The sequence below is a fragment of the Polistes dominula genome, unplaced genomic scaffold, assembly GCF_049000335.1.
Source record: "Polistes dominula isolate Pdom_NZ unplaced genomic scaffold, Pdom_raw_medaka contig_26, whole genome shotgun sequence".
NCBI classification, from domain to species: Eukaryota; Metazoa; Arthropoda; class Insecta; order Hymenoptera; family Vespidae; genus Polistes; species Polistes dominula.
Genome location: NW_028300939.1, coordinates 1331768 through 1354313, shown reverse-complemented (window position 1 = coordinate 1354313; position 22546 = coordinate 1331768). Strand labels below are relative to the sequence as shown.

At 32.1% G+C, this 22546-nt stretch overlaps 1 protein-coding gene across 1 annotated transcript; it reads left to right on the top strand.

Annotated features, from left to right (window-relative positions):
* The first annotated feature begins 1217 nt into the window (after positions 1-1217).
* Positions 1218-15511, top strand: LOC107072962 (uncharacterized). The gene is made up of 3 exons (XM_015333316.2): positions 1218-3385; positions 7245-7358; positions 7471-15511. The coding sequence occupies exons 1-3, from the start codon at positions 2497-2499 to the stop codon at positions 11145-11147; spliced, it is 4680 nt and encodes a 1559-aa protein (XP_015188802.2). The 5' UTR covers positions 1218-2496; the 3' UTR covers positions 11148-15511.
* The last annotated feature ends 7035 nt before the right edge of the window (positions 15512-22546 follow it).

Genomic DNA, 22546 nt, shown 5'->3' with positions numbered 1-22546 from the left:
GATAACGCTCAAGTGTATATTATTCGATGACAAATCGAAATATATATTATTTTAAGTAATTAATTAAATAATACCATGTGAAACAACAACAACAACAACAAATTCATAGTTTTTACGCATTTACATATATTAACATTAAGTTAATGACACGTATAGAAATTAAGATAGCAGGATTATCGCAATATATTAAGAACCAATCGTAACAATTATATAAGTCTTTTACTTTTAAATATTTATGTAAAAAAAAAAAAGTAAAAAAAAAAAATATTTAATATAATAACAAAGAGTTGTAGCAAATCATAAACAAAGAACTATTATTACTCAGGACATGGTTGAAATATACGTTTATAAATAATCGACACGTTTGTAACATTTACGAAATTCTCATCTTCTTCTTTTCCTTTTCAATTATTATTATTATTATTATTATTATTATTATTATTATTATTATTATTATTATTATTATTAACGATCTCTATGATAATATTGCTCTATATAATAAATATGGCAATCTGTCTAACAAAGAAATATTTGTTATTTAGCATATAATCATCATTGATATTTATCTCGTTCTCACGCGTATATTCTGTGAAATAAGAAGATGCGAATGCGATTTAGTAGTAACATTTAAAAAAAAAAAAAGATGTAATAATCATCTCGTATCGCTTTCTAGTTATCTGTAAATATCTACGATTGTACACGTAAATGTATACGAGCGTATAATTTGCGATAATTCTTTCGTGTATTACCGTTTCTTCTACTATTATTATTACTACTACTACTACGACGATGACAACAAACAATAACGCATTGACATGTTTTTCTACGTTTGTTAAACATTGAAATTAGCGTGCTCGACAAACAAACAAACAAAAACAAAAATCAGTTTTCTATCGACATTCCAAGCTAGAACAAAACCCATGACAGCGGTAAATACACACACAATTATAATGCTTTTAACCAAAATGCTCCTCGTGGTCTTCTTCGTCATCGAGATAATAAGATAAAAAAAATACGTTACAATGGGGAATAAGGACTTAACTATGTAACGTTGACTTCCTAATAAACGCATTTAAGAGAGTAACAAAAGCAAATGCAATGTTACATTTAAAATGTCCACATACCAAAGTCCTTTTTTCCAAAGTGTTTTTGATTGATGTATCAAATGTAAAAATGATAATAATTACTACAATCGATAAAGTAGATATCCTATATTAATGGTAATGTAGAGTATCTACTTTACCATTATCATTGAAGATAATGTAGAGTGTCTATCTTATCGACATCATTGATTGTAAAAAAAAGAGTAAATAAGAGCATTGATGGTTAAGCGCTATAGTCGTGTGCTATATTGAGATATATGTTCATATATTCTGAGGAACGATTCATTGACCGGCGAGCGCGCACGACGAGCTCTCGTTCTGTGTTCTTTCTCGACGAGGAGAGCTCGTTAGTGCGGATACGAGCGGAACGTACCTACGACGACGACTACGACGAAGACGAGGAAAGGAGATTGACTACCAGTGGTAAAAATATTGCGGCTTACGGGTGCTACCATTTCCGTGAAAAAAAAAAAGGAAAAAGAAACGATTTTATTGAACAAGTTTTTTCGATTGAATTTCAAATTCAATATTTTTTCTATTAACGGGTTAAAGAAAAAGTTAGAAAAGAAAGGAAAGAAAGAAAGAAAGAAAGAAAGAAGGATGGAAGAGGGAGAGACAAATCGAAGCGGCGGCAAGCTTTCCTTCGCGGTGCGAGATCGATAAACGCGAGGACGTTACCGGAAGCCGAGTACCTCCGGCGCTACTTTTGTAACGAGAGGGGAATAACATTTCTTCTTTTCTTTTGATTTTTTTGTTCATTCTTCTTCGTAACACGCGGAACAACACCTGTCGTTCTATTATTCTAATGTTACTCTGACAATGAGATAAAGTAAAAAGAAGAAAAGAAAAGACAAGAGAAAAAGAAGAGAAACGAGAGAGAGAGAGTGTGGGTGAGAAAGAGAAGAGAAGAGAAGAGAAGTGAAGTCGGAGGGTTGAAGAAGAGGGATGATGATGGTGGAGGTCGACGAGTAGGCGTCCGTCCGTCCGATCGAGCGGAAACCTCCCTCCTGGCGCTTTGGGTGCGAGGGATGCGGAGAAGGAAGGCTGCCGTCGGCTTTTTCCGGCGGCAAGTACGCGCCGCCGCGATGATGCCACGCGAGGAGGAGGAGGAAAAGGAAGAAGAAGGGTAGGGAAGGGAAGAAGGGAAAGAGACCGTTCGTCACGGTTGCTGCTGTCGTCTCCTGCGAGGACGTCCGAGGATGTCGTTTTGTATCCCTCTTACACTTGCTACGATAGACGATGAAACTTATTGGAGACAAAAAGTCGTTCGTCTTCTTAGTTAATAAAACTAATTGGTGGTGTTTGTCGATAGACGACGATCATTATTTGTCAGGATTATTAATAAAATTCTTCATTCGATCGGAATAAACAAAATAAAAGGTGCGGGTGAATCATGAAGGAACACGGTAATAGTAAGCATTCGGCGGAAGCGCCTACGAAGACCCTCAAGTCTTTATTAAAGAAGCCCGGCCAGACTAAAGGCAAAACTCGAAAGAATCGCGTGGTTATTAATGAAAAATTAAATGAATTCTTTGCTGCCGATTATATTATACTTATTAAAGAAGAGTGTTGCGCCGAATACGAGGAAGATTGCGACTGTTGTTGTCAGGAACACGAGTTCATACGTTTGGGTAATTGTAAGGAGTGCCGGGCTGAATTGAATCTTCATTTTGGCGTTACGGAGGATGGTCGTTACGGTGGAGCAGATGGGGAGGCAGACGAAGAGGAGGATGAAGACGAGGATGAAGATGAGGATGCGGTTGATGAAGAAGAGGAAGACGACGATGACGATGACGACGACAACCAAGAGGAGGAAATCGTTGTCGTTGATTCCGTTAATGCTGCAACTACTGCTGCATGTAACATAAACGTTAATATCAATGCAAATAATGTAGAAAATTATCAACAACATCAACATCCTCCTCGAATTCCCGTGGATGTTCGTAAAAAAGATGATACTACGGATGATGCGATTATTGCGTGCGAACTCGAATCGAATGTCGTTGAACACAAAGCTGAACTCGAAGTCGAACGCGAAACGAAAGAGTCGACTGATCGGCAGGAAGTGGTGCCGGCTATTGTTCCCGAGAATCACACAGACACGGCTGTTCAAGGTGAAGGAGCCGAGCGTCAGCAGGAGACGCTCAGTCCTCCAGAAGGTTACAAGGACGTTTGCGTCGATGGTGCAACGATTTTGGATGACGGTGATCGTCATCAAACGAGACTATTGCCACCCCCGCCAACTTGCACCGATTGCGATTATTATCACCGTAGGAAAACTGGTAAGCCAATGAACTTACGAATCAACTCTCTGAATCTTTTTATTTTATTACTTTGTATAGAGTCCTTTTCAATGCCACGGTTACGAGACGAGACGAGACATATTTTCTCTCTATATAGTTCGAGATAATCCTGTTTCTACCTACGCGTCCCTTTTCCCGCGTTATCGAATATCCTTTCTCGCCATACGCAGCCCTCGCACCCTTTAAACGCCCTCGCAAAATTATCACAAAAAAGAAACACCTAACCACCCTCCTTCCATTTGGCGCGTCTTTCTCATCCCCTCGTACACAAAATAATTATCGATATATCGATTTTTATCATACCACGTTTCTCGAGGTGAGAGAATAATTTTTTCCAATTATTTTGTTCACATCCCCTTTTTCACTACCTTTTTTATTTTTTCTTTTTTTTTTTTTTTTCATGAAACCGTTTCTTTAATTCTCCGCGTACGTACGATCAATGCGCGAATGTAAGAAGAATGATGGCGGGAGAGAGAGAGAGAGAGAGAGAGAGAGAGAGAAAGGGCAACAAAATTTTTGATCTAATTTTAAAGTATTTTAATTTTTCTATTATATTTTCTATTACTTCATGCTTCTGCTGTTCTATTTTTGTCGATTAACGTTTAAAGAAACCTTAACAAAAGTTTGCATTGCGTGATGTTGCACATTTAATCTTTTATTTGTTTCAATTGAATTATCTATCATCTATCGAATTAACTGGTAAAAAGTTGGGTGCAAATTTTTCATTGAATATTTTTAAAAATAAAATTAAACACACACAAATCTTTTTTGTATTTTTCTCTCTCTCTCTCTCTCTCTCTCTCTCTCTCTCTCTCTCTGTTTCACTTGACGAATTTTTTATCTGTAAAATATATAATTATAGTTAGGTGTATCGTATATATATATATATATATAGGTATGTAGATATTTGATAAGAGAATATTAACATTGTTCGTTTTATCGAAAATCGTTAGGAATTTAGTGAACAACTCGGTTATATATATATGTATATATATCTTGATGAAAAATCGATCAAACTCGTAGAACTTTAAATGAGATATAAAAGCATTCGTGGTTGCTCGGACGATTAGTTTCTCGTGTAGGAGAGAAGCAAAACAGCATGACGTGCCACTTGCGCTCGAGCTAACGTATATCATCGAAATCCTATTGAGAGAATTCGATTGTTAGCAGTGCATAGGTTTCCGTTATCGGTGAAAGAGTTTACGGAAATGCCGATACGCAAAAACGCGCACGAAGTGACACGATACTAATGTAACAGAATTAAACAAGAGAGAGAGAGAGAGAGAAAGAGAGAAAGAGAGATAGAAATATTCACATTTTTATTTATTTAGGAAAAATTTATAAATAAATAATATAATAATAATATTATAACAAATAAACCTAACAATTATCCTACTCCTGATATTCTGCAGTCGTCTCTTTCTCTCGAAACTTAATTTTTCGAAGGTTTCACTTCTAACACGTGTGATCTGCCCATATGATATTTTTTTTTTTTTATTTTTTTCTCTGTAGTATCGTAAAAATCTAATATTAACGAACTATTATAATGAAACCAACCTGTATATACGTGCAACATTCATAGGACACAAGGGAACGATGTAAAAGTACTTGAAAATGATACGAATATGTTTCTCGTAAATTAACCAATACACTAAACGATATATACAAAAGTATACATATATATATATATTTATAAATATTCATGTACATATATATTGTACATGAGAAATATATCGTGGTATTTTCTCACGCACCTCTTTTCCTCTCGCTTGCAAGTTCCCACCGTATTCATAGACGCTTTATAACCACCATCGTACGCGTTAGATAATAAAATATCGTAGTGCATAGTTTCTCTCTCTCTATCTATCTCTCTCTCTTTCTATTCGTGAAAATATTTTTTCTTTTTGCATAAAAAAAGAGGAGGAGGGGGGGGAAATAAAAAGAAACTACTGCACTTCATTCAAAGTCTATTTATTTTACTTACACCAAATCTATTCTATTATTTTACGTGACTAAAACTATAAGATTTTTATCATCTTTCTTTCTTCATCTTCTTCATCTTCAACTAGTTGTTTTTATCTTTTTCTTTTCTTTAGTACAATACTCAAATTCTTTTATAAAATATTTCGTAAAATATGTTTAATTCTCCGATTTTTCTCTGAGAAGGAGGAATAACAATTTTCCAAAGTTCGTTTAGTTTAGTTTAGTTTCTTTTTAAAGTTTCAATAATATTGTTTTGAACAAGCAACGACATTTACAGTAATTTCTAAATGAGTAACGTAAAGTTGTAAACGTTGAACGTTACATTTTGCCTTGTTCCGTGCACTGAACCGCAGCTAAATTTGATTGCATAACCCTTCTCTATCTCTAACATAGAGAAAGAGAAAGATAGTGTTAGAGAGAGAGAAAGAGAGAGAGAGAGAGACACGTATTCACACAAAGAGACATATAGAACACCAGTAGCTTGCGATCTTGCTGAGCATGGACCGTAAACTTTAGTCTCCCTGGATGTGTAAACTTTGTATTACGAGTTGTTGCATTTTTAACTTAAACGACTATTACTGAGAAAACAAGGATTATATGTTGTTCTAGTCCAAGTTTAAAAAAGTAAATCTCAAAAAGTGATATGAGAGAGAGAGAAAGAGAAAAAGAGAGATGATGATAATACTTATTAGGTGATTAAATATTACAGTTGTCTCAAAAATTTCATTTTTTGTTTTTGTTTTTTTTTTTTTTTTTTTTTTTTGGTGATGAGTTAAACAATATTGCATATGTGTAATATTTTTTACGTTATTTGACGTTATTTTATTAAATAATATATCGATTATACTCTATTTTATTTGTATATTAATAAATTTACTCAATTTTAGTAATCTCTCTCTCTCTCTCTCTCTCTCTCTCTCACTCACTCACTCTCTTTTCTCATCACATTAATTTAATATTTAATTATAACGAATATAATTTTCGTTTTATAATCTTTCCATTTTTCTTGTAATTTCCTTTAGAAATATTTGACTTCCTTTCTCGCGATCTTCCCGTGGAAAAAAAAATGGGCCCTTTTTTTATATACGTTGTTTTTTTCCTGTTATCATAAAAGCAGGATAAACGTATAGGGGCGGGTGTGTGGTCGAAAGAAATGCGTTCTGACTAAAGTTGTAGATATATATATATATATGTGTGTATGTATGTGAGCATCAACGTTCACCGGATGTACAGTGTAGCGTGATTCCGGTACTCAGTCTAGTACTCCTGGTAAGAGCGGTCAGGCTTACCACCAGGGCAACTTCGTCAAAATAATTTTCTTTCTCTCTTTATCTTCGTCTCTCCCTCTGTCCACAAAACCCACTTTCACCCCTTTGTCGTTCGTTTAACATCCAAACAGTATCGATACACATAAGTACGAAAACTTGGTGGATGGATTGTACGCGATTAATTTGAACACCCGTTAGCATCAAAAGCATATTACAGGTAACCCTACCCTGTAAAACGGTAGATAAGTTCCTAGAAAATGCAGTGTTGTGTAAAATCGTGTTATATATGAGACCCACAATTCATTATTTCATATTGAAATATGTTAAACAATTATTGTGTCAAGAAATTGGTCACAATGTTGTTATCATTTTATGAAAAAGTTATCTGTATTTAATACTTATTCATTTAAAATGCCTAAAATATCATCATCATTTTCCTAACGTCCGTGAAAATGGCGATTCACGCAAAGATGATGCCTAACACTTTTTGTCGAGATACTTTAGGTAGACGACGACGACTACTACAACGACGATGAGATGAGAGTTGGAACTTGAGAGATGTTGAAGTACTCTGTTTGACGTTACAGGTGCCCAAGAACAAATTAAGGTCAATGGGGCCGATTCTGAACGGGAGGATGCTGCTGCTATCGTTGAGAATTTTAAAGAAGCAAACAATCAAGTTCGATCCTCTACGCCTAATGGTACGTAGGCCTTTTCTTTTTCTTTTTCTTTTTTGGTTTCAGTTCTTTTCTTTTTCTTCAAGTTGAATTTTGCTAAATTGTTTTTCAATTTACTTTACCCCATCCTTTTTAGATTTGCATCATCGGTATTTAGTCGAGACGATAACCATGACGACGGTCACCGAACGACGAATCATCCGTGAAATCAGTGAGAACGAGAGAAAAATTTGTTTGGACGAACTTGATCTGGAACCAGAAAGATCAACCAATGAAATTGCTAAACAGGATGACATTGCAACGACGGATTCATCTTCTTCTACGACGACAACGATGACTACGTCGACATCGAATGTTTGTCGCGAATGTGGTAGTGGTGGTAGTGGTGGTGGTGGTGGTGGTGGTGTTGGTGGTTCTGGTGTTGAGGAAACGTACGCTGAAACGGTCGAGGACAATGAGAAAATGGATAACATCGTTGTAATTGGAAGTAATAATAAAAATGAAAACGAGGAAAGAACGATAGGTGTTGGTAGTTCTGGTTCTGGTTCTGGGGGTGGTGGTGGTGGTGGTGGTGGTGGTGAAGAAGAGATGGCAGAGAGTCAAGGGGATGAAAATAACGAGTCGAAGGAAACTCTTCAAGATGTTACGGAATTATCTTTGACATTTAAACTTGGTAATTTAGCTAGCAACAGCTTGAAACCAAATTCAGCAGTGAGACAATTATTTCCCAATCCAAGATTCATCTCACCACCACCAGCACCTTTGAACAAATCCGTCTCGTTAGTCGATTCTGATAATAATACATATTCGGATGCACAAAAGTTTCTCATTACTGCTGAAAATTTACGTTTGTTCGATACCACAAAGAGATCATCGGGAAAAATGGCTAACACTCGTAGCGAGTCTTGCGAAAGTGAACCAAGTACGATCAAAAGAACGATCGAGAGAAACACTTTGAGAAGAAGTTTGATTGGCAAGTGTAATGCCACTACTAGAAAGAAAAATCTCAGATCTAAAGACTTGTCTTTGGAAGAAAGAATCAGACAACTCACTTGTGTTGATCAGGACGAGGAAGTTACTGAAGAGTCATCTAAAACTACGGAACTTGTTTTAGATCAAGATAACGAGAGGTTGGAATTCTCAGTACGAACTTCACCATCCGGTGAAGAACAGCCACCGATTGAACGATTTTCTCAAAAAGTTGCAACCTTGAATAACGCAATGACAGCAACGTTACCTTTGACAACTTCGACGTCGACTACCATGATTCCAATGGTAACGACGATTCAACCACCACCTCCTAGCACATCAACCCCAATGACGTTGCCAGTAACAACGTCAAACGTTTACAATTCTAAAGGTAATCCATTGATGGATAATACTACAACAAATCAATCAACTTATAGAAAGATTACAGATCTTTTCGCGTATAAGAAAAATACCGAGCCAAATTTACCAGATCTTGGTATTGGTAACAATGGCAGAGGTACTTTGGTTAAAGAATGTCAATCGAAAAATTCATTAACTAAAATGAATTCCGAAGTTAGAAGACAATTTTTAGCCAGTCTTGCTCCATTATCTTGCGTCACGGTTAATAATGCTGACACACGTGAGGATTATTATAGAATCGAGCCAAGAATTACGACTAATGTAAATAGCAATCCGATAAATCACCTGTCCGATTCAGCGTACAGCTTGGAGGACATAGAAACGGCATTAAATAGAAATCGTGCCAGTGCTCCTGATGTTACGAGGGGTACACCAGTTGGTAATAGGCCAGACATCAGTGAGAACTCAGCAGATGAGTTGCTTGCATTCGTTGAACAAGATAAATCCAGGATGGAACGTATAAAACGACGATATAGCGAGAACGATCATAGTCTCGTTAATGGTGTTTTAGGAGACGATAAAATGGCGAATACCACGACGACTAGTAACAACGAGCACAGTCATGATGATTGTCATGGTGAGGAAGACGATCAGGATGATGAACTAAACGATTACGGTTTTAACAGACGTCCACCTGTTCGAGGTATCAAACCTCTGTTTAGTACAACCAATGAGATTGTACATCAGCTTCGTTCTCGGAACGTAGTGACCAATGATTTCAGTGACGTTAGAGAAACATTTGCTACTGCATGGCCAATGCATTACGATAAAAATGGTGATAGAATCGATGGTAGTAAAAATTTATTGACTATGGACAACATTCCGACGAACGTGTACGACACGATGCCGAAAGAAGACACGAACACGATCGATAGAATAAATAGTATGCAAAAACAAATCGATGATATTTATCAGACGATTGTAGAGACAGCGGTTACTCAAGGTAATCTCGATCGTGTTACTTATTTAGAAAACACGTTGCCACGTCCATTGGTAAGAATACCACCGACCGATGGTATCTCTCATCAATATCCTGAACAAAAGAATGGTCAGAATTATTTTGCGGATAAACATCAGCCAACCAATGTTCGTATGTTACGTATCGCGGGTGGTGGTGAAGAAACGATACCTGCTACTAATTATACAGCAACATTACCAGCTAAAATTCGTCGTTATCCACCAACGACGATTCCTAATTATCATTGCAACGTAGTCTCGCCAACTGCGGCATCCAGCAGTGCCGGTGGTAGTGGTGGTGGTGGTGGTGGTACTAAGTGTTATCGTACGATGTATTTCGTGCCATACAATGGAATCTCGGATCCGACATATCAGAACATTCAACGAATCTTACCGCCACATTCGTCGCCTAATTACGCGACCCACATAGAGCGTTATCCTTATCCTCGACAGGCGAAGATTGATAGCCCGCAGCAACAGCAGCAGCAGCAGCAACCACAACAGCAACCACAGCAACATCAGCAGAGGTACTACCCACGTCCCTTGGCGCCAAATACTTATTTAACCTCTCAACAACCACTTCCTGATTCTGCTCCACCTAATTGTCTTCCTTCCCAAACACCTCAGCAGACGCTCCAATTACACCTACACCATTTATCATCCGTTCCACATGCCGCTGTTCATCCTATCCAATTTCAACATCGACAACATCATCATCAAATAGCCTCGTATCACCTGCAATCTGTATTACCTCCACCTCCACCACCCCCAACATCTTACACGGTGATTGCACCTCCTAGATGCGCCTCCACGGTAACTACCGGGCATTCGACAAATCCAGCCTATCATCTTTATCAAATACCACTTGGCCGAAGTTCTGCTACCGTCGCTACGGCCGCTGCAGCAGCCGCTGCAGCAGCTGCAGCGGCGGCAGCTGCGAACGCCACTGACGTACAGACACAAACCGTCTCAACGTCCTCCTCAACCCCATTGTCCGTACCCGTTACCTCTTTTAAACCTATCTGCGATTTACGCCTATCCGCGAGTTTTTCCGTCAACGATCAACAAGGAAACGTTAATATCGGTGGCCCACTTTCGGCATCTTCCTCGTCTTCTTCCTCGGCGTTATCTTCACCTACGAAACAACAACAACAGCAACAACTGCAACAACAACAACAACAACAACAACAACAACAATTAGTGAATAATTCGTGTAGCGTCGCGGAACGCGGTGTACCCGAAGGTGCAGCCAGTGCACCCTCGCACGATTTTTCTCAGTCACCACCACAACAACAATCTTCTCAGCATCATCAAACTACTCCTCAAACACCAGCACTATCTCAATCGACGACAACCTCGATGTCCCACTTACTCCTCGTGTCAAACTCTTACGGTGGGCATCGTGCCAATACCCTAAACCCGCCTACCGACTCACAAAACTCCGTGTATTACGCGATGAACGTTTAAAGGGCCAATGCACCCCCTCTTTTGACCAATTTCACTTGGTTGGACTCGAGACTACTACTTCTTGCTCTCAAGAGACTTTAATCGTATAATTATACACCTACACCCAAACCCCCAAATAATAAAATACACACGTACATTTTACTTACACACATACACATACATACATATGAAAAAGGGACACGTACGAAGATGAGGGATGCAGGTGAAATTAACTCGCATCGACGATTCCTTTTCTTTGATGTGGTGGAAAATGACGACAGGTATGTAGAAAAAAAATGGATGAGAGTGAGTGAGAGTGAGTGAGTGAGTGAGTGAGAGATAGAAAGAGAGTATGTGTGTATGAATGAAAAGGACACGAGATTATCGTAAAGGGAAAGCAGGACGGCGGCGGCCCCTTTTTTTTTTTGCCATGCTCGTAAACGAACTACACGAACAGGGCTTGATTGTTGAAAGACGATACGACTCGTTGATTTTCTTCTATGAAACGTCGACTACCTCGACGACGATGACGACGATGACGACGATGACGATGGAAATTGGGATGAACTCGAGTACCATCGTGTAACTCCTCCTCCTCCTCCTCCTCTGCTCTCATTTTTTTTTTGTACTTTTCGTATCTTCGTTTTGTATTTCAGAATATTTTTGAAAGGAGGATAAGTTGTCTTACGTAAAATATTTTGGGGTTTTTTTTTTTTTTATATAAGAACGAGAACATTACATTTTATTGAATGAAGTTAAATGAAAAAAAATGTGTCTAAACTTAAAGTTTGTAATTTTAATTTAATGTTCATATCGTTTACGTTAAAATCACAAATTTATTTAATTAACACATTATGCTCGATAATTTTCGAATGACACCAACGTGGTACCACCGGACGTCATAGTGTTAATATAATCGTTCAAGAAACAAATTATTTTAACTTATATTTTAATTTATTTCAATTAAATATATATAAAATATTTTAATTTATATATAAGAAGTATGTGTGTATTTTTTTTCATTAACACACGTTAATATTTTGTATACAGTAATGTTTAATAAATTTAAAATTAATTTAAAATGATACAATTTATAAACAACAGTAATCTAAAGGTAATATTAAGAATGAAAAGTTTAATATATCAGTGCAATGATTTTTTAATTTAACGTAAACGATAATAATAATAATAATAATAATAATAATAATAATAATAATAACATTCTTATATTAATTTTGTTATAATCATTTTTGTGTGCAATAATATGATGAAGTAAAATAATTGTGTGTGCATGTGTGTGTTTGACGATACTTTATTATATAAAGTTTATATTTAAAATTCTTTATATAACATATATTTCATAATTTCATTATTATTATTATTATTATTATTATTATTAGTTTATTTATTTATTTACGATATAGTATAGTCACGTCAGCTATGTCATAGTTCCTTTTTTTTTTTTATTACTAAATCCAATAATGTATTAATAATCACATGCCACTATGAGGTAATATCTATATATATATATATATGAGAAAAAGGACGAAGAGAAGAAGGAGGAGGAGGAAAAGGATGAGAATGAGTATGAGGATGAGAGGTGAAAGAGGGAAAAAGGGAAAAAGGGATGAAGGTGACATGGACAGACGACGATATCGATCTTTTTTAAAAGAACAGACGTGGGAGGATGCTGCTTTCTCTCATTCGTTTTACTGCGAACGTTTTATTGCGAACGTTTTGCGAAAATAGTTCGTCTACGTAAAATTAATAGAAAAATAAGAAGAATAAGAAGATTTTCTAAGTAACCACGAGTTTTATTCATTCTGCCAAAGATATACTTTACACTATGTTAATTATATATATATATATTAAACATAGAAAAGTGTGGTGTATCATCTCATGGTTGTTGTTGTGTTGTGCTCACAACCTTTATATAGAAACAATTTTCTTTTGTTTTTTTTTTTAAACAATCATTGTAAATTGCCAAAAATATTCTATAACATGTAATATCATACATATATATATATATATATATTTGTAAGGTAGTTATTATTATCATTACATGAATGTGTTTTTTTAAATGAAACTTTAACCAATTAACCTGTGACACTCTCATTTGAGACCACGTACCATTTTATGTCACCAGAATCAAACCATGACAAGTATACTCGTATAGTTTCAATCTTTGCATAAAGGAACACGTGAAGTTCATCTTAAATTATTTATATTTTTTATTTGTTCGTTTTATTCCAACATTGTCTCAAAATATTTGAAACATCTTGAAGTTTAAGAATGTATTTTGTTTTTTTTGACAAAAATTACAATTTAAATATTCAATGGTTATTAGTTTATATGTCTGACGAGTATACACGTCGATTACGGTTAAAACACGTTGATAATGCCACATCAGTCATCTGTGCCTGACGCTATTTTCTCCTTAAACCGCGTCAGTCACCGATGACTGACAGTATTTTCTCCTAAAACCACGTCAGTCATCGGTGACTGACAAATTAACTCTCTGTCCAGGCCGCGTCAGTCATAAGTGACTGACAAAATTAACTCTCTTTCCAGGCCGCGTCAGTCGTCAGTGACTGACAACAAACATTTGTCCAGGCCACGTCAGTCATCAGTGACTGACAAATTGACTCTTTTGTCCAGGCCGCGTCAGTCACATACGACTGACACGGTTTGAGGGGAAAACAGCGTCAGTCATCGGTGACTGACGCGGTTTAATGAGAAAATAGCGTCAGGCACAGATGACTGACGCTGTTTAAGGGGAAATTTTTGTCAGGCACAAGTGACTGACACCGAATTTCACGTTTATTCACTTGTGACTGACACTTAACTTTCAGCTTAGGCCATGTCAGGAACATGTGCTTGACGTTCAACTTTCAGTTCAGGCCATGTCAAGCGTTGGTGACTGACGTTCCACTTTTTAATATCTTTTCGTTTTGTCACCTGTGGCCTGACAAAGATTTTCGTAAGAATTCACGTGGCGTATAACGTGTTAATTGGTTAAAAGAAAGAATCTTTATTTAATAATTGAATAGTTTTACGAAATAGTTGGTATTGTTTATTTTTTTTGTATAATTTGCCAAGTATACAGAAGAATGATGATTAAACTTACAATTAGTTAATAACTTGTTTCAACAAACTATTTAGTTTTGCATTACATTATATGCATTATTATTATTATTATTATCATTATTGTAGATATTTTCTATTCAACGTATATCTCATTTGGTATTATTATTTATGTGAATTTGTTGGTAATCAAATGATAATAATTAATAATTATAATACGTTTCTTTCATCCATTTTGAAAAATTAACAAAGATATTTTGTCAACGTGGCTGAGTTGTTGTTGTTGTTGTTGTTTGTTGGTTATCATCGTGTTCTTCTCATTTATCGTTACGTTTATGAAACTAGTTTTTAAAATTAAAAAAAAAAAAAAAATATAAAAAAGGAAGAAGGAAGGTATAATAAAAAATATACGAAAAAAAAAAGAAAAAAAAACAAGAGAGAGTTGAGTGAGAGAGAGAGAGAGAGAGAGAAAGATAAATAATGGGTTACAAAGTAATTACCATGGATAAACCACGCTGATAAATCTTTCGATATATATAGATATTATGTTATCCATATCCAGCAGGGTTCTATTTCCGTTCGACTTTGTTAACGAGATACATATATATATATATATATATGCATGTATATATATGTATATATATGTATATATATATATATGTTTTACAGACACGTGCAATTACTTTTTGGTAATATTGACGATATATCTCGTGTGTAGTGTGCATGTTGTTTATTTTGAGAATTTGTGAACGTTTTAGGTAATTAATTAAACAATTATTATTTATATATCATGAGTAACCATAGAAAAAAAAAAAAAGAAAAAAAAAACGAAGAAGGTAAGAAGAAGAAAAATAGTAAGAAGTAAATTTGGCTGTGTCCATTTATTTTTTTTTTCTGTACAATAATTTATACTTATTAAATGATTATTATGATTATTATTATTATTAATATTATTTATAGGTTATGAATGGGTAACCATAAGAAAGAAAAATAAAAAAAATTAATTAATTAATTAATTAATTAATTAAAGAACAAACTCTTTTATCAAGCAGTATTAATCTCATGAAGAAATGGTCACGTGTTTAGATAAGAGTACAAAGATTAGACAAAAAAAGGGAAGAAAAAAAAGATGTGAAAGAAATTTTGGCGGGAAAAAAAGAAGAAGAAGAAGAAGTGAAAGAAATTTGGCGGGAAAATTTTCAATTGAATTTTTCTTTAGCATTGAATCCTTATCAATGATTGGTCGTCGTCTCACACAATGGGTTCCAAACATTTAGAAACATCTTTTGAACATTTACAAACATGAATACATATACATATATATATGTATGAGAGTTTTTGCCCTAAGTATTAAAAAAAAAAAGAAAAAAGAAATAAAACATAAAATGGGTGTCATGGTCAAGAAAGAGAAAAAAAAAGGTTAAAAAAAAGAAAAAGGTAATTTAAAATAATCTTAAAAATGAGTCCTCTCTACCTCCCCCCACCTCTCCCCTCTACCCTCTCCCCTCTCCCCCAATATATCGTAATTCATTCGCTATGAATCGTAGATGTGTTTTATCATCGGTTTTTTTTTTGTCGAGATTTAATTGTTATCACCTGTAGAAAATAAATGATTTAATTGTAAGATAACAAAAAATGACACGTGGTGTGATGAATTACTCATTAACAAAAAAAAAACTAATACATAGATATAATATATATATAAGTGTAAGGGTTTATATTTTATATGTACAGTAGAACCTCGATTATTATTATTATTATTATATTATTATTCAAATTAATCTTCCAAAGAGTAAAAATAAATAAATAAATAAATAAAAAACGTGTAGAGAATATTAAAAAGAAGAATTGAAATAAAAAAATTAAAAAAATAAAAAAATAATAAAAAATAAAAATATTCGAATAAAAAAAAGAAAAAATAAAAAACAAGACACGTATCGTGTTGTTTCGATAAAAATTATAATAATTATAGTTTGTTTGTTTGTTTGTTTGTTTGTTTATATATATATATATAAGTATAAATTAAAGTATTTAAACAATATTATAATAAATGTATAAACTTAAAAATAATGTTTGAACAAAAAATTGGAAACCTAATAAGAATGAAAAGAAGCTTTAGAGATGCGTAAACGGTTTTTAGTAAGTATTATGATTAGCGTAGTCATTTTGCTGATTATAAAAATGTCTGCCGTTAGAAGATATGATAAGTGAATATAAAGATTAGAAATATATGATGAGTGGATAGGATTATTTAAAAAAAAAAAAAAAAGGGGTGAATAAGGAAGTGTTGTGTTATCTTCGTTGATATTTCAAAAGATTTTTTTTTTTATTTTTTTTTTTTGAATTTTTTCAGTACAGTTTAATACAAAAGTTTATTTAAAAAAAAAAAAAAAAAAGAAAAAACAAAATCTGCAAGTATGTCTGTCTCTGTTTGTATGCATTTCACAATCGAGGTTCCATTGTAGTTGCTGGACCAAATGATTTTTGATTTTATCTGTTTTTTTTTTTTTTTTTTTTTTTTTTTAATATCTTCGAACAATTAATGTGAAATAATATTAACAAATGTTTATTTAAAAAAAAAAATAATAAAATAAAATTGTAAATGTTTCACTGTGCATTTCACAGTTGTGGTTTCATTGTAGTTGCAGGACCAAACTGTTCTTGGGGGTGGTTTTTTTGTTTTCTTTTTTTTTTTTTTTTGAATAGGTGTTTCTTTTAAATTTGAAGAATAAACGAGCGAGATGTGTATGGCCTATTCTCGTCAAATAAAAAACGAGCCTTTCTATTTTGTTTGTTTGTTTGTTTGTTTGTTGAAGAGGACTTTGAAAGTACTTAATGAAGTTAGTGAATAAAAAAAAAAAAAAGAAGAAGAAGAAGAAGAAGGTTTTTGAGGTTAGTTTTAAACGTGCATACATTTTTTTCTTTTTCTATAGTCTATTATTATTGTTCATATCAAAAAGAGTATTATTATTATTGTTATTATTATTATTATTATTTATGTTTTCTTGGGTACTAAAGTGCCCGAGGAGATCCTTTTAGGTATTTGTGTGAAACAAATTCAACACAAAGAGGGCTTGTTGTTCACAACAAGAAGAAAAAATATTATAATTCTATGCAATGTGACATAGAAAATGATTATTATTAATTATTATTAATTATTATTATTATTATTATCGTTCATGATCATGTTCATCATCATTATCATTATTATTATCATTATTATTATAGATTATATATAAAATGTAATAATTATATAATATATATATAAAATGCGATATTTATAAATAAATAAATGTTACACGGGTAAAAAATTTATAAATATAAACAAAAAAAAAATAATTATTAACAGAATTTGGAATTTTTCATATTAGTAAAAAAAAAAAAAAATGAAATATAATAATAGAGAAGAGTGTGGGAAAATAATGCGAGAATATACGATGGTTTTTAGTATGGACACCCTATAGTAACCCTAGAGTAGTATATATATGTATTAGAAAATTATTATTATTATTATTATTATTTCTATATATCATGATATATATTATTACATATATTATATTATATTATTTATTATATATATATTAAAATAAAATTATTATTATATTATTAATTTTAAATAAATTATATAAAAATAATTTATATTAATTATATTTATTATTAAATAATATTATATATTTTTTAATATTTAATTTATCTAATAATAATAATTTTATATTATTACCATATATATATATACCAAAATAAAATTACCAATGTATTTGGTAATTTTAAATAAATTATATAATATTAATTTTATTTTAATATATATATATATATAAATAACATACATATACGTACATAGATACAAAAGAAGGATTTTTATGATAAATCCTTGATTTATCTATGACGTAAAAATACCCATACACTTATACACATACACACACATACATATATACAGACTTATTCACACAATACGAAAGACTATGGCATAATGTTGGATATCGGAATTGAAATTGTATTTTTTTTTTTTTTTGACTGATACGATATTACTATTATATACATAATAATAATAACAATAATAATAATAATAATAATATTTTTATGCTTCGATGAATAGGAGGATCGTTTATTTGATCGCATTGCATGACGACGATAAATGCAAAAAAGAAAATAAAACGTTTCTGCAAATCGTTTCTATTGAACTATTTTATTATTATTTCAAGGATATTTTTTTAAAAGACTTCTTTTTTTTTTTTTTTAACATAATTTTCTAATATATATCTTAATTTTAATATTATTAGTTCTTATTTAGAATGAAAATATTTTTCAATAAATAAGTTAAGTTTGACTCTCTCTCTCTTTATTGGAATTCGTGATAGGAAGAAGAAGAAGAAGAAAAAGAAGAAGAAGATATTATTAAATTTTGTTCGATTATTCGATAAGTGGAAAAGAATTCGAGTTCTTTAATAAATCTTTATTAAATCAAAAAAAAAAAAAAAAAAATTTCCAATTGAAATAAAATGATCGTTGATAAAAAGTTTCGATTAAAGTTGAGAATACTTTGTTTTTAATCGTAATCAAAGTATATTGTGTTTTTTCTTTTTGTTTTTTTCTTTTCCCCCGATCGATTTTATTCGAAATTTAATAATATTCAATTTTGATGATATTTCATTGTCTTATTAGTATCCTTTTTATTTTATTTTATTGTTTATTTCATGTACAGATTTAATATAATTTGTTTATGATAATAGAAAATTTCAAAAGTTAGACATAAAATGTCGAGAATTGTTTTATCGTTCAAAGTATATTTGTTTTTTTTGTCTAATTGATTTATTACAAAATTTAAAATTAATATTAAAATGAATAATACAAAAATAATCAACGACAAATATTTAAATAATAAGTTCATCATTGAAATGCTTGCAAATAATTAAATGTTCATAATTGATTTGAAACCTTTGTGTCAATCGGATACTTTGATAAATGAAATAAATGTTGCAACACCGACACGATCATAATTCAAACTACATTTTCATTTCATTAATTAAATATGCAGCTTGCAAAATAATCGATATGCACATACATACGTACATCTACACATCCACACATATATATATGTATATATGTATATATACTTTCCTCATTATCACGAGAACTATTGATTTGTGATCAAATGACGTTACGTGCGCCGAATCGAACTTTAATACAAACATATACATACAGACACACACACATATATATATATATATATATATACCTAATATATGCATATATGGTCATATACATTGCCAATTCTAGTCAGCATTAAATATATGCAATAATTGCAACAAATTAATTAATAAATAAATAAATATGTAAGCTTTATTTAAAATCATACATTATAGTTGTTTAAACAAGAACCTTTTAGTATAGTGATTTAATCCTTTGAGTGTTATGGACGCATATATGCGTTTGGTAAAAATAATTGATAGTTTTCACATGGCACTAACGTTGAGCCACCATACAATCATTATTATGAATTAATTAATTATTTATGAATGTAATGTTTATATTAATTAATTAAATTATATATATATATATGAACTTGAATTATATAAATATAATTTATATTATTAGAATTTATGAAATAATAAACAATTTCCATTTGTAGAAAATATTGTATAAAATAATGTCACGAAGTAATTGAAATAAAAGTATTCAGCACTCAAAGGATTAATAAATCGCATTATATGAAATTAATGCAAATCAAATTGCGTGACCTAAAAGAAAGTTATTGATTTTTTGTTTTATTTTGTTGATTGTTTTGTTGTAGTTGTTATTATTGTTTTGTTGTTGGTTCCTTACGCGAGTGAAGGTAAAAATAACGAAAATTAAAATAAATATACAAAAAAAATCAAATGAGAATGAGAAAAGAGAAAAGAGAGGTAAAGGTTTCAAAAAAAACAAAAAAAAATAAATAAATAAAATGAAATGAAATGAAATGAAATGAAATGAAATTCTAGAAATTAATAATTCAAATTTAAAAATATAATAATAACTTAATAATATAATATTACATTATTATTATATTTACAAAATATATATTATGTGTTTCTTTATCTCCGTCACTTATTAATAAATATCAATTTATATTGTTTATAATAAATAACAAATTATTATTATTGTGTATATGCCATATGTGAAGATAGAAAAACGTTCATTTTGTTTTGTTTTATTTATTTTTTTTTTGCTAGACTAATCAAAAATTTTTAATATCTCTCTTATATCATCCCCTTTCGACCGAAATAAATGTTTCTATCTGTTTGCTGAAGTGTGTGGTATATAAAAAAAAAAAAAAAAAGAGAATAAAAAACCAAAAACAAAAAGGTGAAAAAGATAGATAGATAGATAGATAGATAGATAGATAGATAGATAGGGGGGGGAAATAAAGTAGAAAACAGATGAGAATAGAATGAGAGAAATAGAGAGAAAGTAAAAAAAAAAAAAAAAACAGAAAAAAAATAATAATAGAATGGTACTCGATGTTGCGTGGAAAATAACCTTTTGTTACGTTCGAAGGAATCGATTGTGAATGATGAAAACCCCCCAACGTGGAGGAAGGTCTGATGGAACAAACAAAAAAAATGTGTGTATGTATGTGTATGTGTGTAGTAATAGATACGTATTCTTTCTATATGTGTACGTATATGTATAAACAGAAAATATCACGTATATGTGTGTGTGTGTATGGTGGTTTATAAATATGGGGTATGGGTGTAGGTAGGTAGGTGTAGGTAAATCATCTACTTTAGGATACTTTAGAACATTGTCGATGAAAAATTCGTTTCTCCTTTCGAATAGGGGGCGGGGGAAGGGGAAGGGGGTGGAAGGGGGTGGAAGGGGGGTAACACGCAATATTATATATTGTAAATAGATGTTTATTAAACAAAACAAACAATTTAATATTTATTGTAAAAAAAATTATTAAATATCTTTAAATGTTATATTAATTCATTGGAGACAACCAACTGTGTACACCATGTGTATGTGTGTGCGTGTGTGTGTGCAAGAACATACTTAACTATTATTAATTATTTTGGAGTAAAGTAGTGGTTAAAATAAACATTTTTTTTTTGTTTATAAATAATATCTTTGATGTATAAATTATTCAAAATTTGGCATTGAAAAATTAACAACATTGCTAATGTAATAAAAAAATTCTCTCTCTCTCTCTCTCTCTCTAATTCACATTTGTAGCTTTGTATTCATGAGAAGGTAAAAACGATCTTCTCTCATCTACATTGTGTCATTTTAAATCCGAGACTAGACTGTAAATGTATCCGCATTACTGCCAGAGTTAGTAGAAAAGAAAAAGAAGATGAAGAAGAAGAGGAAGAGGAAGAGGAAGAAGAGGAAGAAGAGGAAGAAGAGGAAGAAGAGGAAGAAGAAGGTCTGTTAGCTTTAAAAAAAAGAAAAAAAGCTTACACACTGCCCGTGCCAAGGTTTATCATATAATTCTCGCCAAAATGTTGTTGTTGTTTGTTGTTGCTGTTGTTGGTTGCTATTGCTACTTACTGCTACTGCTGTTGTTATTGTTGTTGTTGATTCATTCATATTTGTCATTATGATTGATATTATTATTATTTGAATTAGATTATTATCTTCAATGATATTGGAATCTCTAGCAATTGAATAATACGCTATCTGGTGGCTAAATTCAAAATTAGAGTAAATAGGTCGAATTTTGCTACTCTCAATTCCCCTGCTCCAGAGATTCCAATATTTAATATAACTTACATTAGAAAAAATACTGTCTTCTTTTTATTTATAAATGAATAGGTCAATCAAGATGACAAGAAAGAATGAAAAAATAATAAGTATAAGAATAAAAAAAGAAAAAAAGAGGAAAATGAAAGAAAGGTTACAAGTTCTTTATCTTTCTTCTTCATTTAACATGGATAAGAGAAAGGTGGAGTTGTGGAGTTAGGGTTGGGGTTGAGGTGGGGTAATGGGTACCTGATTTGTTTGCTTGCTTGCTTACTTGCTTGCTTGCTTACTTACTTGCTTGCTTTATATTCCACCTGGAAAATAGTATTTTAATCGAGAATGTTAGACGATTAAATCCGTACGATCAGATCAGATTTATCTAAAGTGTATCCCTCGTTAAACACGTCATGCCAGGATGAACAATTAAACTGACATAGCAATCGATAAGCCCCGACCTATTGGACAATCCTAATGAAAATTGTTCAGAGTTCATGTTTGTATATTTATGTATATATCTATGTATGTATGTATGTATGTATTTAGGTATGTATTTATATGTTTGGAAAAATGGTAGAGGAAGAGAGGAGGAGGTCACTTTTCAGTCTCATTAA

What these genes read in the sequence shown, in the direction of transcription:
- LOC107072962 (XM_015333316.2), top strand. Translation starts at nt 2,497, where the DNA reads ATGAAGGAACACGGTAATAGTAAGCATTCGGCGGAAGCGCCTACGAAG. An exon ending in TTATCACCGTAGGAAAACTG is followed by an intron (nt 3,386 to 7,244) that starts GTAAGCCAATGA and finishes TTGACGTTACAG; the next exon opens with GTGCCCAAGAACAAATTAAG. An exon ending in TCGATCCTCTACGCCTAATG is followed by an intron (nt 7,359 to 7,470) that starts GTACGTAGGCCT and finishes CATCCTTTTTAG; the next exon opens with ATTTGCATCATCGGTATTTA.